This window comes from Petromyzon marinus, chromosome 18, assembly GCF_048934315.1.
Source record: "Petromyzon marinus isolate PM22_M1 ecotype Great Lakes invasive population chromosome 18, UKy_Petmar_22M1.pri1.0, whole genome shotgun sequence".
NCBI classification, from domain to species: Eukaryota; Metazoa; Chordata; class Hyperoartia; order Petromyzontiformes; family Petromyzontidae; genus Petromyzon; species Petromyzon marinus.
The window spans coordinates 20,384-47,848 of NC_133684.1; the positions used below are offsets into that span (position 1 = coordinate 20,384).

At 45.8% G+C, this 27,465-nt stretch overlaps 1 protein-coding gene across 10 annotated transcripts in view; it reads right to left on the reverse strand.

Annotated features, from left to right (window-relative positions):
• LOC116943510 (phosphatidylinositol 3,4,5-trisphosphate 3-phosphatase TPTE2-like) overlaps window positions 1-27,465 on the reverse strand; it is a 59,836-nt gene that overhangs the window by 4,782 nt on the left and 27,589 nt on the right. For 9 of the 10 annotated variants that reach the window (XM_076067763.1, XM_076067762.1, XM_076067759.1 and 6 more), the window contains 3 exons: window positions 7,866-7,963; window positions 6,697-6,792; window positions 525-595 (listed from right to left, as the gene is read on the reverse strand). In XM_076067763.1, the coding sequence (XP_075923878.1) occupies window positions 525-595; window positions 6,697-6,792; window positions 7,866-7,963 (265 nt within the window). Of the gene's footprint in view, window positions 1-524; window positions 596-6,696; window positions 6,793-7,865; window positions 7,964-15,951; window positions 16,299-27,465 lie in introns of those variants that run through there. The other variant, XM_076067764.1, reaches the window with a different exon arrangement.

A 27,465-nucleotide genomic window follows, 5' to 3' on the forward strand; every position in this document is an offset into this window, starting at 1 on the left:
AAATAGCACATTTCCACTATTTTATATCCTCCATTCAGTGCAGCACACCATTTCATAAAGAATGCCATAATTTTTGATTTAAAGCTTTCGTGACTGCAGTAATTCATATTCTTAGTTTTTTCGGTAAAGTCACGTTGAATATGAATGCTACAATTGTTATGTTAAAGACATTCAACATACATTTAATAAGCTATAATCGTCTACAAAAACAGCTATTCAGTCATAGATAGTGTGTAAAACTTGTTAATAAGACACTAAAATAATACAATTATTGCGCGGAATATGTGCTTATTTCTAAGACCCATGTTTATCACACAAGCGAATAAGGGTACTTTTAAGTATGACTCAATCAACAATAACCTAAGGGCTATGAATTCAGTCTTTATTGAATACTGTATGGTACAAGAAATGTTACATTTAATTTAATGTGCTTTAATTTCAATCAACTTTTGCAAAATGCATATCTTATTATATTGCATATCTGAACAGAAAATATTGGTGATTCGTATATGTTGGACTCTTACTTGTTGTTTTCAATGAAGGATGTGTTGAACCAAAAGTAGAAAGCACAGTTGTCATAGCCCTTCGGAATACCCTGTAGCAAATGGGCTCAATTAAAACAGCTACACTTCATAATAGGGAACGTGTAATTTTTTTTTATCACAGTGACAATGGGATTGTAAACCTTACCCAGAGATTTACTCAAATAAGATGTTGAATTTCACGTCTGTGAAAACTTGCAATATGACAAGTTCCTAAGATAGTTCATAAGTGATTTATATAAATTCGAATTTAACAATCTCTACAGAAAAACATCTACATGGCAGTATTTGAGCATCCTAAATAGTTTTTAATGAAATAAAAATGCATTATAATAAAATGTTGTCCGTTGTGAAAACGGCCACCTGAATTCAATTATTGGCGACAGCTGATATTAGCGACAAGTAATATCTGAACTTGTCCGAGGCCCCTATTCACCATCCTGCACTTACCAGCATGGTGAAGTATGTCTGATATGGCAGGAGCAAGCCTTTATCCAACAGTGGTTTAACAAAAAGATGTACATTATCTTTCATGTTAATTATAAAAACCTTTATTTTTGTAGTGGAATAAATAGGCGCATGGGGGTAATTGGTGAGTTTGCGCGGGAGCAGGACAGTAGGGGTCATATTGGGACGATGAGGTAACGATTGGGCCAATTAAGCTGGGGAGCCAAGGACGGCTGTGATTGGCTGGTATTGTTGTCAGGGCTGGAATGGCGTCTTGAAGTCTGGCGAGGTAACATGTGCACGGGCACGCGGAGCGTCGTTGGGACGCGGGTTAATTAATTGGGGTGTAATGAGAGCAGGGATAAATTGGGGAGACGTGAGGAGAAACGGGGAGTTGGAGTCGGGGCTGGACGAGGCAAGACGTGGAGCAGCTGAAGAGAGAAGCAGCCAGCAGTGGAGAGAGCATAGTGATAGCGAAGAGCAGAGAACAGAGACGAAGCATTTTCGATTTAAAGCTTTCGTGACTGCAATGATTCATCTTCTTTGGTTCTTTCGGTAAAGTCACGTAGAATGAGAATAAAATAATAAATTGATAAAATAAAATAACACAATAATATTCTCACGACGTTTCGGCCACAACACAAGCGGCCTTCATCAGGTGAAGGGAGCGAGACTGTCTGGTAGGACAGCGCTGGAGTGAGAGAGCCACGTTCAGATCACGGCTTTTAAGCTGTGTGAGAGGAACATTGAGGGTAAGAATCCACCCATTTTTTCGCCATATAGCATTGTGATATATAACGACTTATGGTTGGTAGCTTAGCTGATTGGAGAATATAGAGTTTATTGATAACATGAAGGTAATTTATATTTTAGTTTTTATTGGTTCACTATATAGTACTGTGAATAGCTCAGATTTGTAGTCATTTCTGTGACCAGTCACTAGCAAATCACCCAGTTATTTCAATGCTAAATTCGCCTAGTTATTTCAATGCTAAATTCTCCTGTTTTGATTTGTACTAAGTGCCTCGGTGAATGTGTATGCTCTGACTTCAACGTAACTATTTCTGTAGCAGTTACAAGCGAATGCCTTACGTAACTATTTCTGTAGCAGTTACAAGCGAATGCCTTAATTTAGCTATTTCAATGCTAAATTCTATGCTAATTCCTTTTAACAATGGGTGCCTCTGCGGATGTGTATGCTTTAACTTTTAACATAGCTATTTCTGTGACCAGTCACAAGCTAATCATTCAGCCTTTTCAATGCAAAATTTTATGCTAATTCCTTCGTCAAGGCTCTTTGTTCCTCTCACACAGCTTAAAAAGCCGTGATCTGAACGTGGCTCTCTCACTCCAGCGCTGTCCTACCAGACAGTCTCGCTCCCTTCACCTGATGAAGGCCGCTTGTGTTGTGGCCGAAACGTCGTGAGAATATTATTGTGTTATTTTATTTTATCAATTTATTATTTTATTCTCATTCTACGTGACTTTACCGAAAGAACCAAAGAAGAAGAGACGAAGCAGTTAGCAGTGGAGAGAGCATAATGATAGCGAAGAGCGGAGAACAGACGAAGCAGCAGTGGAGAGAGCATAGTAATAGCGCAGAGCGGAGAACAGAGACGAAGCAGTTAGCAGTGGAGAGAGCATAGTGATAGCGAAGAGCGGAGAACAGAGACGAAGCAGTTAGCAGTGGAGAGAGCATAGTGATAGTGAAGAGCGGAGAACAGAGACGAAGCAGTTAGCAGTGGAGCGAGCACAGTGATGGCGGAGAGCGGGGAGCAGAGACGAAGCAGTTAGCAGTGGAGAGAGCACAGTGATAGCGGAGAGCAGAGACGAAGCAGTTAGCAGTGGAGAGAGCACAGTGATAGCGGAGAGCAGAGACGAAGCCGTTAGCAGTGGAGAGAGCACAGTGATAGCGGAGAGCAGAGACGAAGCAGTTAGCAGTGGAGAGAGCACAGTGATAGCGGAGAGTGGGGAGCAGAGATGAAGCAGCCAGCAGTGGGGGAAGCACAGAGACATCGGAGCTGACGGAGAAGTGGAGATTGGAGAGACAAAGACGGCGAGCGAGTCAAGTGAAGCACGGCGAGCGAGCTGTGGCAACAAGGGAACTGTGGAGCATTGAGGACATGTGGAGAACTGTAAATAAAGTGGTGTTGGAAGAAAGACAAGTTGTCCGAGTGAAATCAACCACTACATTTATATATAAAATGTAATTATAAAATCTAATCGCAGTTCTATAAGTTGAGTGTGACAGTCAATAAACACCTGAGTTCACATTGCAATGTTGCAATTATTCAAACATTGTGCCCCTTACCTACAAAGTGCTGTGAAAACCAGAATCAGAAGGATGATGTCCAGACTATGTTTAAAAGATTAATGATGCCTCCATTGTGCTCGTAAAATGTAATCCAGAGTGACCCTCTTTTCACTGCAAATTAAGGAATATACAGTGAGGGAAAAAAAGTATTTGATCCCCTGCTGATTTTGTACGTTTGCCCACTGACAAAGAAATGATCAGTCTATAATTTTAATGGTAGGTTTATTTGATTATTTGAACAGTGAGAGACAATAACAAAATCCGTAAAAACGCATGTCAAAAATTTTATAAATTGATTTGCATTTTAATGAGGGAAATAAATATTTGACCCCCTCTCAATCAGAAAGATTTCTGGCTCCCAGGTATCTTTTAAACAGGTAACGAGCTGAGATTAGGAGCACACTCTTAAAGGGAGTGCTCCTAATCTCAGCTTGTTACCTGTATAAAAGACACCTGTCCACAGAAGCAGATTCCAAACTCTCCACCATGGCCAAGACCAAAGAGCTCTCCAAGGATGTTAGGGACAACATTGTAGACCTACACAAGGCTGGGATGGGCTACAAGACCATTGACAAGCAGCTTGGTGAGAAGGTGACAACAGTTAGTGCGATTATTCGCAAATGGAAGAAAAACAAAAGAATGTCAATCTCCCTCGGCCTGGGGCTCCATGCAATATCTCACCTCGTGGAGTTGCAATGATCATGAGAACGGTGAGGAATCAGCCCAGGATTACACGGGAGGATCTTGTCAATGATCTCAAGGCAGCTGGGACCATAGTCACCAATAAAACAATTGGTAACACAATTCTAGATTTGAAGCTTTCGTGACTGCAAGGATCCATACTCTTTGGTTCTATTCGGTAAAGTCACATAGGTAAAAAATAAAACAAAAAATCACGACGTTTTGGCCACAACACAAGTGGCCTTCATCAGGTGAAGGGACCGTACTGTCCAGAGAGCAGTGTTGGAGTGAAGACAGCCAAGCCCACGTCGCGTCCAATAAGCTGTGTGAGAGGAAACAAACGGCTTGACAAAGGAATTATCATAAAATGCTGTAAAGGACCGGCACGTGGAGGGGGGAGTTTACTAATGTTGGTGTGAAGGAAAATAAGCTAGACCAACACCACCTGACCAGTGAATTTAAGCATGTACATCTGGCCCTCAAAAGGAATGGATACTCTGACCGTACCATCCGCCAAGCTGTTTCTCCCTCCATACAGAAACAACCACTTGATACTCCGATCAAAACCATCACACTTCCATATATAGCAGGCGTTACTAAAAAGATCTCCAAAATTCTAAACAAACAAGATCCTGGTCCGGTTCAATACAGTACACAAAATCCGTGACCTGATCCCTTCTGTGAAGGATGTCATTCCTGACTTACAGTACCCCGGGGTTTACAAATTGATCTGCACCTGTGGTGACTGCTATATCGGGGAGACGAAACGACACGTCTCTGACCGAATTCGCGAGCACAAATCAGATTTGAAACACGGCAGAACGAATTCTTCTGCCGTAGCTGATCACTGTTACAACGCTGTGGGTGATCACGATAGAATTTTCTCCGATACCAATGTCCTCTGCAAACCCACGGGTTTTTATCAGAGATTTATCCACGAGGCAATTCAGATTTACAAACAGACACAATTTAAACCGAGAAGATGGTTTCAAATTAAGCAATCATTGGAAAGATGTTCTAAATCATACCAAACTTTAAACTAATTTTCAATGGTACAGTATATTTATTCAAGTAGTGTATCCCAAACTTTCACAGCAGCTTATTTCCCTTCACACCAACATATGCAAACTCCCTAACCCCCCCCCCCCCCCCCCCCCGTGCCGGTCCTCTACAGCATTTTATGCTAATTCCTTTGTCAAGGCGTGTGTTTCCTCTCACACAGCTTAAAGGACGTGACCTGGGCTTGGCTGTCTTCACTCCAACGCTGTCCTCTGGACAGTATGGCCCCTTCACCTGATGAAGGCCACTTGTGTTGTGGCCGAAACGTCGTGATTTTTGTTGTTTTATTTTTTACCTACGTGACTTTACCGAATAGAACCAAAGAATTGGTAACACACTACGCCGTGAAGGACTGAAATCCTACAGCGCCCGTAAGGTCCCCCTGCTCAAGAAAGCAAATATACATGCCCGTCTGAAGTTTGCCAATGAACATCTGAATGATTCAGAGGACAACTGGGTGAAAGTGTTGTGGTCAGATGAGACCAAAATTTAGCTCTTTGGCATCAACTCAACTCGCCGTGTTTGGAGGAGGAGGAATGCTGCCTATGACCCCAAGAACACCATCCCCACCGTCAAACATGGAGGTGGAAACATGCTTTGGGGGTGTTTTTCTGCTAAGGGGAACAGGACAACTTCACCGCATCAAAGGGACGATGGATGGGGCCATGTACCGTCAAATCTTGGGTGAGAACCTCCTTCCCTCAGCCAGGGCATTGAAAATGGGTCGTGGATGGGTATTCCAGCATGACAATGACCCAAAACACACGGCCAAGGTAACAAAGGAGTGGCTCAAGAAGAAGCACATTAAAGTCCTGGAGTGGCCTAGCCAGTCTCCAGACCTTAATCCCATAGAAAATCTGTGGAGGGAGCTGAAGGTTCGAGTTGCCAAACGTCAGCCTCGAAAACCTTAATGACTTGGAGAAGATCTGCAAAGAGGAGTGGGACAAAATCCCTCCTGAGATGTGTGCAAACCTGGTGGCTAACTACAAGAAACGTATGACCTCTGTGATTGCCACCAAGGGTTTTGCCACCAAGTACTAAGGTCATGTTTTGCACAGGGGTCAAATACTTATTTCCCTCATTAAAATGCAAATCAATTCATAACATTTTTGACTTGCGTTTTTCTGGATTTTTTTGTTGTTATTCTATCTCTCACTGTTCAAATAAACCTACCATTAAAATTATAGACTGATCATTTCTTTGTCAGTGGGCAAATGTACAAAATCAGCAGGGGATTAAATACTTTTTTCCCTCACTGTAGGAGGGAGATTTGGGCATTGTGCTTGCAATCGCATTAATCACACAACCTTCACCTGAGTGGAATACACTTGATGACATTTATTCGCAGGAGAGCCACCAAAGTGATATTCTCACATTAAGCAAGGGACATTGTAGCAATGTATCAACTACGGCAAAGTGCCAAAGGGCTCATTGAGCTGGCACACAGTAATCAGTGCTTGTAAATAAAATCAGTGTGATATGGAAATTCATGTAAATGGGAAGACTGTGCACTTGTGTATGATAATCTTTTGCCCAGCACAAGATGATGGGCTGAGATTGTTTTGAACCCGATGAACCTTAAATGTGGAGTATGTGGCTAATGGACTGGCTCAGCAGGACATGCTTTATGGGGCGTGGTAACCGGGCACTTACAGCGTTGGACTGGAAGCGAACTTTGACATCTCCTGAGACCGGCGGACACGACAGGAGGCCAATAAGCACACTGTTCTCCTCGGCATCGTGCAGTACCTGACCCACACAGTGTCACGCACACGGCTGCTTAAGCGTAGCCCATTCTGATGACATACGTGTATGTCATCGGAACGTACGTCTACATCATCAGTTTTTCTTCCCATTCCGTTCCGATGATGTAAGAATACATCATCAAAACAAAGCCAGAAGAAAAACTTAAATAAAATAACTTATATCGGTAGAAAGGCTCCCCCAAGGCCATGCAGGAGGGCTTGTGGCACAGTTTGGTGCCAACTATCATAGAATGCGGTCGTGCCGCTACAGTTCTCTGTGGCAATGACAATGTCTATAAAAACAATAGTGCTATGCCTCTCTAAATAAAATTAACGCTGAGCCGCTTGCACGTTCCGAGATGCAGAAGTGAACGGGACCCACCCTGCAACTTGCAGATGTCTCAGAACGGGAAAGGGTTAAGCACAACGTATGCACGTAGTAGCCACAATAGTGGAAGCAGTGTCAACAGCAGAAACCATTCAATACACATCAATAGAGTGAACTTAATTAGCGGTACGTGGGACTTGCAATATGCAACAGTTGGCCAGATAGCAATGCCAGCAGAACAAAGATCTGTACTGAGATATTTTTGAATCACAAATGAACCTCAGGCCCTAAACACTATGCACATGCCTGAACATTTTAATTGTATGGTAAAGTATATTGCTGTCTTATTCAACAATTGTAAGAATGATCATGAAAGTTACAAAACTCAAGTTACAAGTCATAAAGGTGGCATTGTCAGTGAACTAGCCAAATTAATTCTCATTAAATTAAATTGTAATGGCCGAGGGTCGAGAATAATGGAGTGGCAGCCAAGGAATGGAACACATTCAACATGACGTCCACCAAGGAGGAGTGATGAAATTAGTTAATGTACAGGTGCTAGGTGGATCTTTACATCTTAAGATTGATCATGGACGATTCCAATTATGATTACCCAAAGCATTGCAAGCACACATGGTAAACAATTGCTAATTCTCATGACAATGGAAGCATTGATAAATACTTAAATTTAAAAAAACGATCGATGTATCCAAAGTTGAACAAAGATACGTTTGGAGAAGCTAACTTACCCTGCACTCCCTTTGTGTGGCACATGTGGCCTGACACACAACCATACCTCGCGCCACCACCTGCACAGTCAGGTCACTGCCGTTGCTCTTCCCCACTCCTGTTAGGGTCAAACACAACATCGAGGATAAGAATGAACAAGATCACCTTGCTCATCTGCATTCCCACCCTCACCTATGGTCATGAGCTTTGGATAATGATTGAACGGATGAGATCACGAGTACAAAGGGCCAGAATGAGGTTTCTCTGCAGGATTGCTGGGCTCACTCTCCGCGATCGAGTGAGGAGCTCGACAATCCGGGAGAGTCGAGCCACTGCTCCTCTGGATCGAGAAGGGCCAGTTAAGGTGGTTCAGGCACCTGGTAAGGATGCCCCCCAGTAGACTCCCCATGGAACTCTAACGGGCAGCATGTCCCACTGGATGGAGACCAGGGGCCGGCCCAGGACACGCTGGCCGGACTATGTCGCTCGGCAGGCCTGGGGACTGCAGGCTACCGAGCGTCATGCTGCCGCCGTGACCTTCACCCAGACAAGCGGACTGACAAACGAAGGAACAAACAAACGAACATTGCTCAGCATTGTGAGCCATTAACATAGGCTTAGCAAAAGGGATTTCCCCAAAACAAAATTTTTGAAATAAAAGCCGGTTTCCCGAATACACAATACTGTCATCAAAGAAAATTCACGACCTTTCGGCCACAACACAAGTGGCCTTCATCAGGTGAAGGGACCAGACTGTCTTGAGGACAGCGCTGGAGTGAACACAGCTAAGCTCAGACCGCGACCTTTAAGCTGTGTGAGAGGAATCAAGGTGCCTTGACAAAGGAATTAGCATAAACATTAGCATTTATTTGGCGGACTTAGCATGATGAACGGTGTAGAGGGGTTTATAAATGTGTCATAACCCTCCACCACCCGACACGGCCAATCAGCAAAAAAAGTGTCACGTTGACAAAAGACAAATAATTCACTACTTTAGCCCACCGGTGTGTTGAAGAGTGAATCCACATTTACAGTTTGAGTACAACGTTTCGCTGGTAAAAATACATCCAGCATCATCGGGCAATTCGCCAGATGATGCTGGATGTATTTACCAGCGAAACGTCGTACTCAAACTGTAAATGTGGATTCACTCTTCAACACACCGGTGGGCTAAAGTAGTGAATTATTTGTCTTTTGTCAACGTGACACTTTTTTTGCTGATTGGCCGTGTCGGGTGGTGGAGGGTTACGACACATTTATAAATAAACGCGATCTAACCCAAAAACCTTTATTATGAATAATATAGGTCGCGAAAGCCTACGTGTTAAACTGGTGTAGAGGGGGTGAACATGTGCAGGTCGACGAGGGGGGGAGGTGTGGAAAGGGAAGAAAAGGGAAGCTGCGAAAGTTTGGGGTACCACTACTTGGAAAAATATACTGTACCATTGAAAAGTAGTTTAATGTTTGGTTCGATTTAGAACATCTTTCCAATGGTTGCTTAATTTGAAACCATCTTCTCGGTTGAAATTGTGTCTGTGTTTGTAAATCTGAATTGCCTCGTGAACAAATCTCTGATAACATCAGCAAAGATGAACGCTCTGAACTCGCGAAATTAAAAGAGAGACATGATATAGTCATCCTCTCAGCCGACAAGGGCAATGCCACTGTAATTATGGATAAAAACTCATACAACAATAAAATTCAGGACCTACTCAATGATGGTAGTTACTCAAAAATTTCCTAACTATAAAAACAAACAAGATCATCACAAGTTCGACCTCCCTAATCGAACCAACTAAACGTCCCTCCCTAAAACCTTCTGCTGCAAGACCCCCTAGATTCTATGGTCTTCCAAAGATTGATAAAGAAGGCACTCCACTAAGACCCAGCTACCTATAAGCTAGAACGTTTTTTTCTGTCAGATACCTTGCTACCTTTCACTGGCAAGACCTCCTCAGCAGTACTTAACTCAGCCCAATTGGTTTCTATGGTCAAAGACGTTGTACTGTCCCCTGACGATATCCTTGTCAGCTTCGATGTGGTCTCCTTGTTCACCAAGGTCCCGGTACCTGATACCATTGAAATAATTGAAAATTTGGTACAACATGTGTAGTGGGTTCCAGGACACAGAGACGGCAGAATAGCAGCAGCACTATTTATTTAAACCTTAACAAGGGTTACACTAGAAGGGGTAGCGGCCCCTCCACCCGTATAACTCAGGAACACACCCCAGGCTCTCTAGCCTAAGCTCTAGGCTCCCAGTTCCTCCTGGTAGGGCTCTAAGGGAGGCTATCAGATCCGGCCCTGGTTAGGCACAGATCTCGGCACTCCGTCAACCAGACCGGCCCTTAGAAGGACTCTGACTCTGGGGCTCTGGGGCCGCACCACTGGCTTGCTGTGCCGGCCCTGAAAAGGGCAGCGGTCACAGGAGTTCCAGGGTCTCACCTAGCTGGCCTTCTTTCTTCACTGGTTGCTTCAGCCTCGGGCCCCACACTCTGCCCTGAGCTCCCTGGCTCCCCGCACTTTATACCCACTGGAGCCTAAGCGGACGTTGTTGTAGCCACCAAGGTGTGGGTGAACCACACCTTCCTGTGCCATGTGTTTATTCCCCATAGCACCCCTACACATGGACTAAACCCCGAGGTACCTATGCTGGTCAGGCACTGCCTCACCAACACCTACTTGACTTGGAATGGTTCCTTCTACAAGCAAAATGAGGGTACTCCCATGGGTTCCCCCTTGTCACCAGTTATAGCCAATGTTTTCATGGAGAAATTTGAATCGGGCGCCATCCAGACTTCCACCCTCAGACCTTCCCTGTGGAAGAGATATATAGACGACACTTTCGTCATTTTGCCACATGGCCTCCCAGCTCTGAACCTTTTCCTACACCACATCAATTCCAGACATCCCGCCATCAAATTCACCATGGAAGTGGAGAAAGATGGCAAGCTACCATTCTTGGATGTTCTGTTTGAGAGGAGACCTGATGGCTCATTGGGGCATTCTGTCTACAGGAAACCCACCCACACAGATTTCTACTTGAAACCTGATTCCCACCACCACCCAGCTCAAAAGAAATCTCTCATCAAAACTTTTTACCATAGGGCTCATTCCATTTCGGACCAACACCACCTGACCAGTGAATTAAAACATGTACATCTGGCCCTCAAAAGGAATGGATACTCTGACCGCACCATCCGCCAAGCTGTCTCTCCCTCCATACAGAAACAACCACTTGATGCTCCGGTCAAAACCATCACACTACCATATATAGCAGGCGTTACTAAAAAGATTTCCAAAATTCTAAACAAACACAAGATCCAGGTCCGGTTCAATACAGTACACAAAATTCGTGATCTGATCCCATCCGTGAAGGATGTCATTCCTGACTTAGAGTACCCCGGGGTTTACAAATTGAGTTGTACCTGCGGTGATTGCTATATCGGGGAGATGAAGCGACATGTCTCTGACCGAATTTGCGAGCACAAATCAGATTTTAAACACGGCAGAACGAATTCTTCTGCCGTAGCTGATCACTGTTACAACGCTGTGGGTGATCACGATATAATTTTCTCCGATACCAAGGTTCTTTGCAAACCCACGGGTTTTTATCAGAGATTTGTTCACGAGGCAATTCAAATTTACAAACACAGACACAATTTCAACCGAGAAGATGGTTTTAAATTAAGCAACCATTGGAAAGATGTTCTAAATCGAACCAAACATTAAACTACTTTTCAATAGTACAGTATATTTTTCCAAGTAGTGGTACCCCAAACTTTCGCAGCTTCCCTTTTCTTCCCTTTTCACACCTCCCCCCCCCCTCGCCGACCTGCACAGGTTCACCCCCTCTTCACCGTTCATCATGCTAAGTCCGCCAATTAAATGCTAATGTTTATGCTAATTCCTTTGTCAAGGCACCTTGATTCCTCTCACACAGCTTAAAGGACGCGGTCTGAGCTTAGCTGTGTTCACTCCAGCGCTGTCCTCGAGACAGTCTGGTCCCTTCACCTGATGAAGGCCGCTTGTGTTGTGGCCAAAACGTCGTGATTTTTGTTGTCTTATTTTTTTACCTACGTGACTTTACCGAATAGAACCAAAGAGTATGGATTCTTGCAGTCACGAAAGCTTCAAATCTAGAATTGTCATCAAAGAGTCAACTACTCTGGCATGTTACCAAACATATTATTACTGTAACTGTTTACCAAGGAAATTTGATTCATTAATACTTGGAACGTAGAAGGAATACTCCTCAAAAATCCATAGGTATGTTATCAATGTATTTGGCAGTTATGGTGATCTCTGCATGAGCTACCAACCCCACCTCAAAAGCACTGGGTTAGCCATGTGCTGGGGTCAGCAAACAATAACAATAAGAATAACAATAAGAGCCATTTTTTTCGAATTCGGTAGGAAAAACTCAATATTTCAAAAGCCGCAATGCATGTGAATACGAGACGGTGGTCCTTAATATATAACGTCACGACGCAGTCCTCAAAGAGCCGCATGCGGCTATAGAGCCACAGGTTGCCGACCCCTGGCCAGGTGCCACCACCACGGCCATGTGAATTTGGGGACTACAGTGAGGGAAAAAAGTATTTGATCCCCTGCTGATTTTGTATGTTTGCCCACTGACGAAGAAATGATCAATCTATAATTTTAATGGTAGGTTTATTTGAACAGTGAGAGACAGAATAACAACAACAAAAATCCAGAAAAACGCATGTGAAAAATGTTATGAATTGATTTGCATTTTAATGAGGAAAATAAGTATTTGACCCCTCTGCAAAACATGACCTTAGTACTTGGTGGCAAAACCCTTGGTGGCAATCACAGAGGTCAGACGTTTCTTGTAGTTGGCCACCAGGTTTGCACACATCTCAGGAGGGATTTTGTCCCACTCCTCTTTGCAGATATTCTCCAAGTCATTAAGGTTTTCGAGGCTGACGTTTGGCAACTCGAACCTTCAGCTCCCTCCACAGATTTTCTTTGGGATTAAGGTCTGGAGACTGGCTAGGCCACTCCAGGACCTTAATGTGCTTCTTCTTGAGCCACTCCTTTGTTGCCTTGGCCGTGTGTTTTGCGTCATTGTCATGCTGGAATACCCATCCACGACCCATTTTCAATGCCCTGGCTGAGGAAGGAGGTTCTCACCCAAGATTTAACGGTACATGGCCCCGTCCATCGTCCCTTTAATGCGGTGAAGTTGTCCTGTCCCCTTAGCAGAAAAACACCCGCAAAGCATAATGTTTCCACCTCCATGTTTGACGGTGGGGATGGTGTTCTTGGGGTAATAGGCAGCATTCCTCCTCCTCCAAACACGGCTAGTTGAGTTGATGCCAAAGAGCTCAATTTTGGTCTCACCTGACCACAATACTTTCACCCAGTTGTCCTTTGAATCATTCAGATGGTCATTAGCAAACTTCAGACGGGCATGTATATGTGCTTTCTTGAGCAGGGGGACCTTGCGGGCGCTGCAGGATTTCAGTCCTTCACGGCGTAGTGTGTTACCAATTGTTTTCTTGGTGACAATGTTCCCAGCTGCCTTGAGATCATTGACAAGATTCTCCTGTGTAGTTCTGGGCTGATTCCTCACCGTTCTCATGATCATTGCAACTCCATTAGGTAAGATCTTGCATGGAGCCCCAGGCCGAGGGAGATTGACAGTTCTTTTGTGTTTCTTCTATTTGCGAATAATCGCACCAACTTTTGTCACCTTCTCACCAAGCTGATTGACAATGGTCTTGTAGCCCATTCCAGCCTTGTGTAGGTCAACAATCTTGTCCCTGACATCCTTGGAGAGCTCTTTGGTCTTGGCCATGGTGGAGAGTTTGGAATCTGATTGATTGCTTCTGTGGACAGGTGTCTTTTATACAGGTAACAAGTGTGGTGCCGCCGCAGCGGAGCCGCTCCAGCGGAGCCGTACCCACCGCCGCGACGCCGTCACCGATGCCTCGGATTTCCCGTCACTCTCCCGGGGCCGGTGCCTTCTCAGACATCCACGTTTTGCCCACTGCACAGTCGTGAGGCCGCCGCAACAGAGCCGCTCTGCCGAGGCCGTGCCGACCGCCGTGAAGCCGCCACTGGGGGATGCCGACGCGGCACACCCTCGCCACCCCCCCCTTTCCCCCCCCTTCTCCCCCCTCCCCCCCCACGGCACGAATGCACACACGCCCCGCATAGAGCTGGGAGGGGAGGTCACCCGGCCGATGGGTTTTTTTCCAGAAGTCCCTAATGGGATCGAACTTCATGGTTTCCTGTGGCCGGGAAATTGGGCGATCTTCCCCCTGTAGCTGACATGCACTGTGGCGCCGTGACCTAATATTAAAGTTGCATGGTCACGGCAAGGGCCATCGAGCCACCGCGAGTAGAACCACACACACACAAGCACGGGTCAGTGGACTGGTAGCGGGAGAACAGAGAGCGGACGTCGGAGAGATCACTGCGGCGACGTCACCTGAGCTGGGATCCGGGTATTGAAAGGGCGGGAAAATCCGAGCCCCTGATTAGACGGGATGTCAAGGGAGCGAAACGGCGAAATTTCTTTGTTGTAGGTGGAATAAAGGAAGGGGGATTCAGGTAGCAAGGACAGCTCTTCTTCAAAATCTTCGTGGTCTACGGAGCAACAGAGTCAGCCGTTCGAGACGTCCGTGTGACGAACTCCAATGCAGCCAGGCTCCACTCTCGACGAGGCTGACCTACCATCTCCTCCTTCTACAACGTTCAGCGCAGCGGAAGGGAAGTAAGCGTGTGTAAGAGAAGTGAGTCCGGAGTGAGTTAACCGGGAGTAGAGAGCGGAGCGATAGACAGAGTAGGTTCAGCCTAGAATCCCTGGGAGAGTAGGCTGGCAGCCACTGACGCACACACTTACGCGTAGTTTAACGAGTTGCTCAGGTAAATAAAATTCGCTAGTGGGGGGATAAAACTGTGTTGTGTGGTCTTTTGGGAGCGTGAAGAGGAGGGTGGAGAGTGTTTTGTGTTCGCGCGCATACGTGGCTGTTTGCGGCGAATAAGGGAGTAGAGAGTGCTTGGTGTCTGTCCCTATATGATCGATTACAGTATTGTTCAGCGCGCGCGTACCTACACGACTATTTTCGGTGGTGCCCAGCGCTCGCGTACCTGCGCAATCACCTACAGTAGCGCTTAATGCTCGCGCGCCTGTGTGATGGGGTGGCGGTCGCGCACCCGCACGATTGTTTAATAGCGAGGTAGCGAATTAAGCGCTGGGCGTGCGCGAATACGCAGCTGTTTAAATGGCCCGTTAAATCGGAGCAAAGTAATCGCGGCGTGTTTGTTTTTGCTTAAGCGCGTGGAGCGTGGGAAGGAATCCCACGGCGGCACGCCGCGCCTGTTTATTCCCGTGCAGGACGGGGTTTTACTTTGCGAGCGCGCTCACCGCGGCACGCCGCCGTTGAACAGTGTAGCGCATCGCAAGCGCAAAGCGTACGAGCCGCTAATTAAGCTATGCAAACGCAGTCGACATCCCAGGCAGAGGTATAGGGGGGCGAAACATTGGGGGTCGGTAGTCTGGACCTGACAGAGCAGCCGGGGGGTAGCGGAATGAATGGGACGGGGGAGTCGGTGGGCAACGGCCCCGACAATTCAGTGATGGCGGGGGACGGTAGCCCCCACACAAGCTGAGATTAGGAGCACTCTGTTGTATACGGCCCTTTTTCCACAATTAATATCAATAATAATATTTGCCGATATTTTTTTTATATTAACCGAAATAAATAAATCAACACCCTCTACCTCATCTCAGCTACCAGCAGCTGGAGGTCGTAAAAAGGCCATTAAAAAATAATAAATTCCGTGGTCCTCCCCTCACACAGGGCGCCAGGAGATGAACCATAAAAAGTAATAAACCAAGTCAAAAGGAGACGGGGGGGAGAAACACTCCAAGGGAATTCCAGGCTTCAGGGACCCCCCCCCCCTTCCGTCAGCCCGCAGACAGTGTGACGCCACGCGCACTTGCGAGTTTAAATAATTTTCCTCTTCTTTGCTATTAAAACAACGGTTAAAGTTCAGAACTCAACTACAAGGATAAGCTAACATTATCAATCCTCACACTCACTCCGATTAAAAACCAGGCCACAATCTACATCAGTGAATCAATACCCATTTATTAATTCGATGCTTATTGACCGTAGCCTCAAGAATAGTTCTGGCAGTCAGAGTAATTCCTAAGTAAAAACGAATTCTCTAACCTCAGGACATCAGGAATAAAATAAAATAAATGATAACTCAATAATAATAGCCCGGACCCCCAGATACAGATGAGGAGCAAAAGTTAATACAATGTTTAATCACAAATCTTGAGGAACATAAACAAATAATAATGATGCAGTGAAGGGTTATCGAGAAGAGATGAGGGAGAATGGGTCGGGCTTACACAGCCAGGATAAACTGTGTTCCAGAGAGACCCCGGCCACCTTTGTCTTCCCGCAGCGCTAAAGAGCAGGAATTTACACAAGAGCGAAGGAATTACTCTTTATCGCGAGGGACATCTGCGCCCACGGAAGTGCGGTGACTTAATAAATAACACACACACAAACACACACGGCACACCACCCCACTACGCAGAGCAAGATCAAAGGAATTCCTCATGGCCTGACAGCTTCCAGACAGCGAAGCCGAGCAGACAAGTAATTAACACGAAGCCCGGCCACACAATACATATAGTGTCATACATAACATTAATGCTAACGTTATTCACCTTAAATTACGATACACCTTGCCCGCTACCCGACCTTGCAAACACCAAGGAATACAAATTCCAACAGTCAAGGAACCTTAAACTCAGGATATAATAAAAAACAAAAATAATAACTCCATCATAACAACGCGAATCTCTGTATACAGATGGGGAGACGAAAATGAATGAAACCCAAGAAGTGCGTCGGGATGACAGTGTTACAACACAAATTAAACCCTGAAACATAGACCCAAATAATATTTGTGCAGGTTAAACTGAGAGCCAGCCAGAGAGAGAGAGCCTCCCGGCCATCTTTGTCTTCCAGCAGCACGTGATAAGAATTTACATACACCAGCGGATCATCTCCTCGTGAAAATAAAAATCAAATACCATGATGGAAAACTATTACAAATACCTTGAGTCACAGACAGAATCGTAACTGTGAGTGGTACGGTACCAAAATATGATAAAATAAATGTTAAACTTTAAAAGCCTCAACCCACCCTTTGTGTGTTGAGAAATGTGGGCGTCGAGAAGCGAGGGCTCGATCGGACGGAAGGCTCGCCCCTCCCCCCAGATTGTATAAGGCAGACAAAGGGATGCCTTCGGGGCAATCTGGAGTATCTGTTCCTTTTGATGGTTTATGGCTTGAGGAAGGCAACGGACAGAACCATGTCATAAATGACACACACACATACACATCCACGGACACACACACTCTAACACCACGACACACAGCTAGATCAAAAGGAGCTCTGCCCCTTGTGAGGAGGCGGAGCCAGAAGGAGAAATTTTGACATAAAAGAGAGGCCCGCGAGCATTGAAATCAGCTCAGCAACCAGCGGAGAAGACGGCGACCATCAGAAGGTCAGCCACCACCGACGCAGAAGAAGACTCTACTAGCAACATCAGCAAAGACGAACGTTGCCACTGTCCATGACAGTGGCAATGCCACTGTCATGGACAAAACAGAATATAACAACAAAATTCAAGAACTACTCAACGATGGCAGCTATACAAAAATAAAAAGAGATCCCACCAACAGCCTGGTCACCAAAACGAACAAAATTATCTCTGATTCAACAGCATTAATTGATGAGAACAAACAGTTCTCGTTTAAACCCTCTGCTGCCAGACCACCAAGATTATATGGCCTTCCAAAGATACACAAAGAAGATACACCCCTTCGTCCCATCGTCTCTACTATCAGCTCCCCCACCTACAAACTGGCACGTTTTCTGGCTGATATACTGCGACCTTTCACTGGAAAAACCACCTCTGCGGTACTAAATTCTACTCACCTGGTATCGACAATCAAAGACATTTCCCTGTCCCCAAACGACCTGCTTGTCAGTTTTGATGTGGTGTCCTTGTTCACCAAAGTCCCGGTACCTGACACCATCGCTATCATTGAAGACCTGGTTCATCAAGGACTGCATACTGATGTACCCCCCCTGGTGAGACATTGCTTAACCAACACATACTTCACCTGGAATGGAACTTTCTACAAACAAACTGAGGGCACCCCAATGGGCTCCCCCCTATCTCCGGTTGTAGCCAACGTATTCATGGAAAAATTTGAAACTGACGCCATCCAGACTGCCACTCTACGCCCGACCTTATGGAAGAGGTACGTTGATGACACCTTTGTCATATGGCCACATGGCCAGCCTGCTCTAGACCAATTCCGCGACCACATCAATTCCATACACCCAGCCATCAGATTTACCATGGAGGTCGAAAAAGATGGCAAACTACCCTTTCTGGATGTCTTAATTAAAAGGAGACATGATGGTTCAATGAGCCACTCTGTCTACAGGAAAGCTACCCATACAGATGCTTACTTGAAACCGGATTCCCACCACCATCCATCCCAGAAGAACTGCCTCATCAAGACTCTATACCATAGAAGAGCCCAATGCATTTCCGACCAGGAACACATTACCAGTGAACTCAAGCACGTACACCAGGCTCTCAGGGCTAATGGCTACTCCGACTACACAATCTGCAAAGCCATCACTCCAGTCATGAAGAAGGATCCTCTTGTGGAGCCACTCAAAACCATCACCTTACCCTACATTGCAGGGGTCACTAAAAAGATCTCCAAAATCCTGAATAAACACAAGATCCAGGTCCGATTCAACACAGTACACAAAATCCGTGATTTAGTTCCATCTGTAAAAGATGCTCTTCCAGACATACAGTACCCGGGCGTTTACAAACTAAAGTGCCTCTGTGGTAGTAGCTACATTGGAGAAACCAAAAGACATATCTCGGACCGCATCCGCGAACATAAAGCAGACTTGAAACACGGTAAGACGAACTCCTCTGCCGTGGCAGATCACTGTTACAATTCAGTGGGCTCACATGACATTGACTTCTCCAAGACGGAGGTTCTTTGCAAACCAACTGGCTACCATGAGAGATTCGTTCATGAGGCCATTCACATATACAAGCACAGAGACAATTTCAACCGAGAAGATGGATTCAGGCTTAGTAACCACTGGAAAGATGTGTTAAATCATTTCTGTTCTTAATTAATTGTAATTTTATGATGACCTTCAGACCGCAGCTCTTTCGCCAGCATTGCCTCTTAATACCTCTCACACCACGGTTAATGGTATGGTTTACAACATGGAGTATACTAGGGCTTCGCAGCTGTCTCTCTCCCCCTCCTCTGTTCCGACCATGGACGAACTCGTCCGTCTGAACGGGGCCCGTAGCTATCCGTGGTACGGAAATTTGAGGGTAAGAATCCACCCATTTTTTCGCCATATAGCATTGTGATATATAACGACTTATGGTTGGTAGCTTAGCTGATTGGAGAATATAGAGTTTATTGATAACATGAAGGTAATTTATATTTTAGTTTTTATTGGTTCACTATATAGTACTGTGAATAGCTCAGATGTGTAGTCATTTCTGTGACCAGTCACTAGCAAATCACCCAGTTATTTCAATGCTAAATTCGCCTAGTTATTTCAATGCTAAATTCTCCTGTTTGATTTGTACTAAGTGCCTCGGTGAATGTGTATGCTCTGACTTCAACGTAACTATTTCTGTAGCAGTTACAAGCGAATCACTCAGCCATTTCAATGCTAAATTCTATGCTAATCCCATTGTCAAGGGGTGCCTCTGCGGATGTGTATGCCTTAACTTAGCTATTTCAATGCTAAATTCTATGCTAATTCCTTTTAACAATGGGTGCCTCTGCGGATGTGTATGCTTTAACTTTTAACATAGCTATTTCTGTGACCAGTCACAAGCTAATCATTCAGCCATTTCAATGCTAAATTTTATGCTAATTCCTTCGTCAAGGCTCTTTGTTCCTCTCACACAGCTTAAAAGCCGTGATCTGAACGTGGCTCTCTCACTCCAGCGCTGTCCTACCAGACAGTCTCGCCCCCTTCACCTGATGAAGGCCGCTTGTGTTGTGGCCGAAACGTCGTGAGAATATTATTGTGTTATTTTATTTTATCAATTTATAATTTTATTCTCATTCTACGTGACTTTACCGAAAGAACCAAAGAAGAAGACTCTACTACTCGCCAAAATGGCGAGACTCGCTACTTAGCAACATGCTATGCCGTGCGAATTCAACACCATCAGAAGAAGTATCACTCGAAAAGCACTCCACGCTGAACCTCGACTCTCAAGAGTGACTGCAGACTAGCGAAGCTGACGAGAATTCCACCATCATCCACCAGAGGGCGGAAAGTGTCAAAACGTTGACCAAACCGGCCATCAACGAATGGAGCAATCATTCATCGCCAGAGAGCGCGCCAACGGCGAGCACCGAGTCAGCTGCCAGCGGACGAACTGCGAGCGCCATCTGCCGACAGATCATCGTGCCTACAGCGCACTGTGTCAACTCGTCTACCAGTGTGGGCCGAACCCGACTGCCGTGAAAGAAGAAATCTACTATACGTATGCTACTCTGCCCCACACAGCCACCACATCACCTGGTGGCTGCTTGACGCAAAGAATTGATTTCGAACACTAGCCCACTCAACCCAATCCATATCACTCAACACATACACTAATCATTAACAAGAAGCCTAATCATCAAGTACGTGAACAATCAGTGGCCATGAAGGCATCGCGGCTCACCGAGTGATGAAAATACGTCGTTTTAAGTACATTAATATTTTTCTTTGTAATTTGTACTTCCAATCGCATAAATTACCAATAGATTCATCCATATAAATTAAACCCTTGAAACCCTCGCCACGAAGCTCTCCGCTCGCGGGGAAAATATCGTGTTAAACCTGTTTCTTTATCAGGCGATTTTACCCACAAATCAATTAAAGTTTTGCCCAAGATAAGGATCGCTAGTGGGAGAGCACGCACACCGTCGCCCGCCCTTACTCCAGGACATTGAATTATTATATAATCTTGCCGATTAATCTATTGACGTATATTTGTGCCTTTGGGAATAATAATTGTTTGATTGCCTTTTCGTATGAATATCGTCGAATAATATTAAGGGCCTTTCGTTCCTAATTGCCATACATGCTCGTGTTACTCTGCATAATAGTAAATTGTTCTGCTACCCTGTTAACAATGTGACAAGAATTGCATTGAGGGTTGCATATGGATCAATGAATGAGCATCCGGAATTACTGTGTGGCCAATTTCAAGTATAGTAATTCATAATAGAGTTTTAAGGTTTTTGTTAGAATAACGTGCATGCATGTTTTAACGACTCTCCCTCCCACCAACTGAGCTCGCGTTACGCGGTGTAATTAATCATATGTGCAGTTGCCAAAGTGAAATAACGCAATCGTTGATGGTTACTGTGTTGGTACTGTGTTGATAATTCCAAGCCTGAGAGTTCGGTATATTATAAAGTTAAGGTTTCGCTTAGAATAAAATTGCTTAACACAGAAGTGTCTGGGTGTTTCTTCCTGAGTCCATGCATAATAATCTCATTTATAAGAACTGTATTCTGCGTTGAGATTCGAATTTGGAGACCTGACATAAACACACTAATACATAATCAGTAAATGTTAAAGCGAGAATAATTGTATTACCGAGCGTTAATCCAAACCGAGACAACGAGCGAGTTACTCTGGCATGCTTGCATCACACTGGCATAACTTCATACGATTAATTGCATGATCCCGATTGATAATCCGACCCTCGTCAGCGAGGCGGGCCCTAATTATCATAACGGCTTGCATGAGCATAATCACACCAACTTGCATTAGTTAATACAATTATCTCTCTAATTAGCATAATTTATGCACATGATTACATCAATTAACATAATTTTATATAATTGCGCAAATTCCAAATTTCATTTTTTTTATTTTATTTCAAAATTTTCACAACCGACATATACAACAACTCCCTTTAAGAGTGTGCTCCTAATCTCAGCTCGTTACCTGTATAAAATACACCTGGGAGCCAGAAATATTTCTGATTGAGAGGGGGTCAAATACTTATTTCCCTCATTAAAATGCAAATCAATTTATAACATCTTTGACATGCGTTTTTCTGGATTTTTTGTTATTTTGTCTCTCACTGTTCAAATAAACCTACCATTAAAATTATAGACTGATCATTTCTTTGTCTGTGGGCAAATGTACAAAATCAGCAGGGGATCAGATACTTTTTCCCTTACTGTATAGGGGCTGCAGCCAGGCGCGCTTTGGATTTTGAAGACCCCCAAAAATTGTAGACTGCTTTATAATGAAATAAAAATACAAAACGACGTTTCTATTGCAACACAAGCAACCGTCATCAGGTATGAATGAATGCAAGCTCGGAGAGAGCCACATATAAAGAGAGAGACAAACATAGACACGGAGAGAGACATGCACAGAGAGAAGCACAGAGACAGACACACACAGAGAGAGAAAGAGAGACACACATGGGGGAGAGACAACCACGCAGAGAGAGACGCATCTTCTCTTGTGACAATTAAAGCTTAGATGCAGTCTAACTTTCTTCAGTTAAAAGCTGACAAGACAGAGGTGCTGCTTGTTGGGTCCCGTCATCAATTGTCTTAAGGCTGGCTTGGTCAGTGTGTGAATTGATGGCCACAATGTCGGTGCTGCTGAGACAGTTTGCAACCTTGGTGTTATCCTTGATCCCTCACTAACCTTCGAAGCGCACATTAATAAGGTCATTAAGGCTGCCTTCTTTCACCTCAGAAATAAAGCCAGATTTCGCCCCATTCTCCCGTTATCGGACCTTAAAAAGTTGGTTCGTACATTTGTCTTTTCACACATAGATTTTCGCAATGCAGTATTATCTGGCATCTCTCTCAAGCTATTAAACCGCCTCCAGCACGTGCACAATGCCGTTGCCAGAGTTCTTACTTGAACACCACTTGCTGAGTACGTTACCCCTGTGCTTGAGTCTCTCCATTGGTTACCGGTCAGGTTCGGAGTGGGGATCAAGATCCTACTTCTCACTTACAAGGCCTTCAATAATGCCTCCCCCTCTGACATCCGTGACCTCCACCCATACGTCCTAAAGCGAGTTCTTCGGTCATCTGAGTGTGGGCTATTGCGTGTATCGAGGTCGAACCTCCGTTCAATGGGTAACCCGGGGGCCTTTTCCCACGTTGCGCCCAAGCTGTGGAATTCACTTCCATCAAGTATTCGATCTGCTGAGTCCCTCGGTTTATTTAAATCCTGCCTTAAGAAATTTTTTTCCATAAAGGCCTTTTCTTCTGATGCAATTGGTTGTGTTTTGGGAGTGTGGGGTGGGGGGGTATTTGCATCTATGGTTAAATCATGATCTTGTGTGCTTATATTAGGTTTTAGAATTGCGCGAATTATTTACTTGATTTATCTCTGTGCAGCACCTTGCAACCTCTTATGGAAATGCGCTTTCTAAGTGTAAATTATTGTTATTCACCTTGATTCTTTCAATTCAAGTTTAGAAAGGTGATGTTTAAATTGTAAAGCTAAATCAAAGTAAAATCAAACATGATGGTTTATGCACATAACTGGTAGCAATATACATCGTGATGGTATGGCTGCACCAAATTACTCGATGTGACTTTTTTACACGACAGTATTGTGTTTCAACCATTATAAAGCAATCTTGATTTGAAGCTTTCGTGACTGCAAGAATTACTCTTTGGTTCTTTCGGTAAAGTCACATACAGAGAAAAGAAAAGAAAAAATAGAATACGACGTTTCGATTGCAACACAAGCAACCGTCATCAGGTATGAATGAATGCAAGCTCGGAGAGAGACACATATAAAGAGAGAGAGACAAACATAGACACGGAGAGAGACACATACACAGAGAGAGACACAACAACAACTGCCATTCGCCACTAAGTGGCGGTGACGTCACCACGATGCTTGTGCCAGGTTATGTGCATGTTGAGGCCACGTGAAGTGTCGAACGCCCACTGGCAGGAGGTCACGGGGCAGACCAGGAGCCACGGGTCGACTGACTGAGATGACTGGCTGATGCATCACCTGTGCCTCCTACTGTGCCAACTTGCTGTGCTTTAGCCACCCGGCGCTCCGCTCATTGTTGTGAGCGTCGCTACTCCGCCCTCCGTTGTTGTCGGAGGGCGACTGCCTCCAACTGCCCAGTAGCGTCCTTCACGAGCCTCCTCCACAGAGGCCGATCTTGATACCGCTGGTACCAGTTATCGGCAAGTCCACTCAGCTCCACATCCTCCTGTACCACATCACTCCATCTCTTCTCTAGCCCGTGCCACGCCCATTTAGCCCCCTCGATCCGGCCGAACAAAAGCTGTTTAGGCATGCGGTGGCTTGGCATGCAGCCTGGTTAAACCCAGGATGGATCGTAGGCAAGCCAGCCTAAATGTTTCTAACTGGCGAAGATGTCTCATTAGGGGTGTCCACGTTTCGCAAGCGTAGAGAAGAGAGGGAATGACCGTGGACGAGAAGACCTGGAGTTTTGTACAGAGCGAGAGACCAGTGAGCTTCCACACAGCGTTGCACAACCGATGAAAAGATAATGCCGCTCGACTGATTCGGAGTGAGACCTCTGCTGTTAAACCAGAGCCAGTCATGAGCACACTGCCCAGGTATGGCAAACTCTCCACTCTCTCCACAACTGCCCCATCACCAATTGGGAGTTGTGGGGTGGATTGTCCAATGGTACAAAATACCCAGGCAGGTGCTTAGTTTTGGTGGGGCTGATGGTAAGGCCCCACTTCTTAGTGACAAGCTCCAGGTTCAGCAGCAGCGCCTCCAACTCCTTCTCTGAGTGAGCAGCTATCACCAGATCATCTATATACATAACATGGTTGAGCAATAGGGAGACATCCCTTGACCACACCCAGGCATCGATTAGCCTCCCATTGTATCTGTACCAAATGGAAATTCCTCCGGTACAGCCATTGAAGGCTTCAGGAACTACGTCGTCAAAATAGATGCTAAATAATGTGGGAGCCAGAAGACATCCCTGTCGCATCCCAAGGTGTACAGGGAATGGCTCTGACTCCCTGCCACGTAGTTTTACCCGGGCCCGCTCACCATCATGAAGGTCCTTAATGATCATAAGCAACGGGTCAGGGACTCTGAAAGCACGAAGAACAACCCAGAGCCAAGGCCTACTTATGGTATTATAGTCCTTGACCAGGTCAATAAAGCAGAAATGTAGGTTTTGTTGGAATTCCCTACACCTCTGCTGTAGCAGACGGACAGAAAATATGGCATATGTGCAGGACCGCCCTTTCCTGAAACTGCATTGGGGCTCCGCAAGCCTCTCCTCAGCGTGCCTAGCAAGGCAATGTTGAATAATCCTTTCCAGGACCTTTCCCGGCACAATGAGGAGTGATATGCCCCTGTAGTTGTTACAGTCTGTGCGGACCACCAGGGCATCCTTCCTGCGGAACCCGTCCAGTGGTCCAGATTGTTGCTATGATGTCATGTAGGGCATTCTGTGCACATACGCCACCGTCCCTCAGCATTTCGCTCGGGAGATCATCTCTGCCCGGTGCCTTTCCTGGTCTCAGACTCTGAATCACCTTCAGTACTTCCTCAACAGATGGCACCTCAGCCAGCCACTCACAGGTGGTGACCTCTTCCTCTAATATTTGAGGCACCGCAGCCTCGGCAGGGTCATCCCCACTTTGTCCCATGTTGTTTTCCTGGGTGAGGAATTTCCCCTCCTCCAGGACCTCACAGATATGCTTAACAAATCTGCAAACCTGTTTCTGGGGGTCGGAGATTGGATCACCGTTCTTTCCCCTAATGATGGTAATAGGTTTGGTGCTGCAGGTGACTTTTTTAATGGAATTAAAGAGCGATTTGTGATCGCGGGCTACTGAGGCAGACTCCATCTCCTCAGAAACCTGCGATCACCACTCATCCTTGCAGCGCCTCACGGCTCTCCGAACCTCCGAGCGAAGGCTGCGGTAAGCCTCCTCATTCTCCGATGTGGGATGCTGTAGCTGATGAGAGTGGTCCTGTCGCTTTTTCTCAGCCAGCTTGAACACCTCCTCTGTCAGCCAGGGTCTCTGGGGAGGTCTGGACCATGTACCCAAAGCAGACATTGCAGCTGCATGAGCCACAGTCCTAAACCTCGCCCATTTCCCCTCGTCATCAGGAGGAGTGGGGGACGATGCGAACCCCAGCCGCAAGCGATGATGAAATTTTCGCTTGCAACTTTCATCAGTTAGCTGAGACCAGGCCACTATTGGTTTGAATGGGGTCCTGGGTGTACACCCACCAATGGCAGGCGCATCTTACAGATGACAAGTCGATGGTCAGTGGGCAGATTAGCTCCACGGTAGGTCCTGGTGTCAAGGACATGGGCCCGCATCTGCTGTTCTGTCACTATGTAGTCCAGCAGATGTTCTTGCTTGGACCCGGCATGCATCCATGATGTATTGTGGATGCGCCGATGCCGGAATAGCGTGTTGGTAATTACAAGCCCATGGACTGCACAAAAATCTAGCAGCCTCCTGCCGTTGCTATTGAGCTGATCTGGCCCATGCCTTCCAATTACTCCAGACCAGGTGCCAGCATCATGACCAACTCGGGCATTGAAGTCACCCAACAAGATGACTTTATCCCGAGGGGCCATTTGGCCTAGCACCTGTGACAAGAGGTCATAGAAGGCATCGGACTCATCGGCCTTGCCTGCATCCCTCCATGGATGTTCGTCTTCAGTGGGAGCATAAGTAACCACTACCACCACTCCTTGCCTCTGGTTGATGGGAAGGCGAGCCCAGAGTAGCTTGTGGCATACAGCTTCCCACACCTCACCCCCACGCTCCCACGCCCCCTTTCATTCTTTTATTCAGAAGAAGAGCCACACCCTGCTGTTTGGCAGTCTCCTGCACCGAGTAGAGGACTGTCCACCCCTCATGGTGGCATGAGCCAGAGCCGGTCTACTGGACCTCCTGAATACCACAGATATCCAGGCGGTACCAGTCCAGCTCCCGACAGAGGAGTGGCAGCCTCTCCTCCGCAGTGAGCATTCGAACATTCCACGTGGCCACACGTAGTGGTTTTTTGTTGTTTCTGGAGGAGCCCCGAGGGTAAGGATTCAGTCTCCTGGCACCGCCAAATGGGGTTTGGCCAGGAGACGTCATAGACGCCTGTCCCCCCGGGGCCTCCAGCACCAGCTTATTAATTAGATGTTTTAAACGTGGTTTAGTGGCAATTAATTGAAGGTGGAGGGGTTACCAGCCCTTCGCACCCATCCAGAGCCCCTATTTAGCTGCTGTGGTGGTTACAAACGCCATGAGATGAAAAGCCAATCGGAATTCGCCCTCCCCCCACGGCACTGCCCACAACAGCGTGGCACGTCTGGCACCACGAGGAGGTAGGGGGTTGTTTTGCCAGAGAGAGACACACAGAGAGAGACAAACACACAGAGAGAGACACACATGGAGGAGATACACATAGACACACACGCAGAGAGAGACACTCTCTAAATTTTATTTGATTTGTCAACTTCCAATTTCTCTC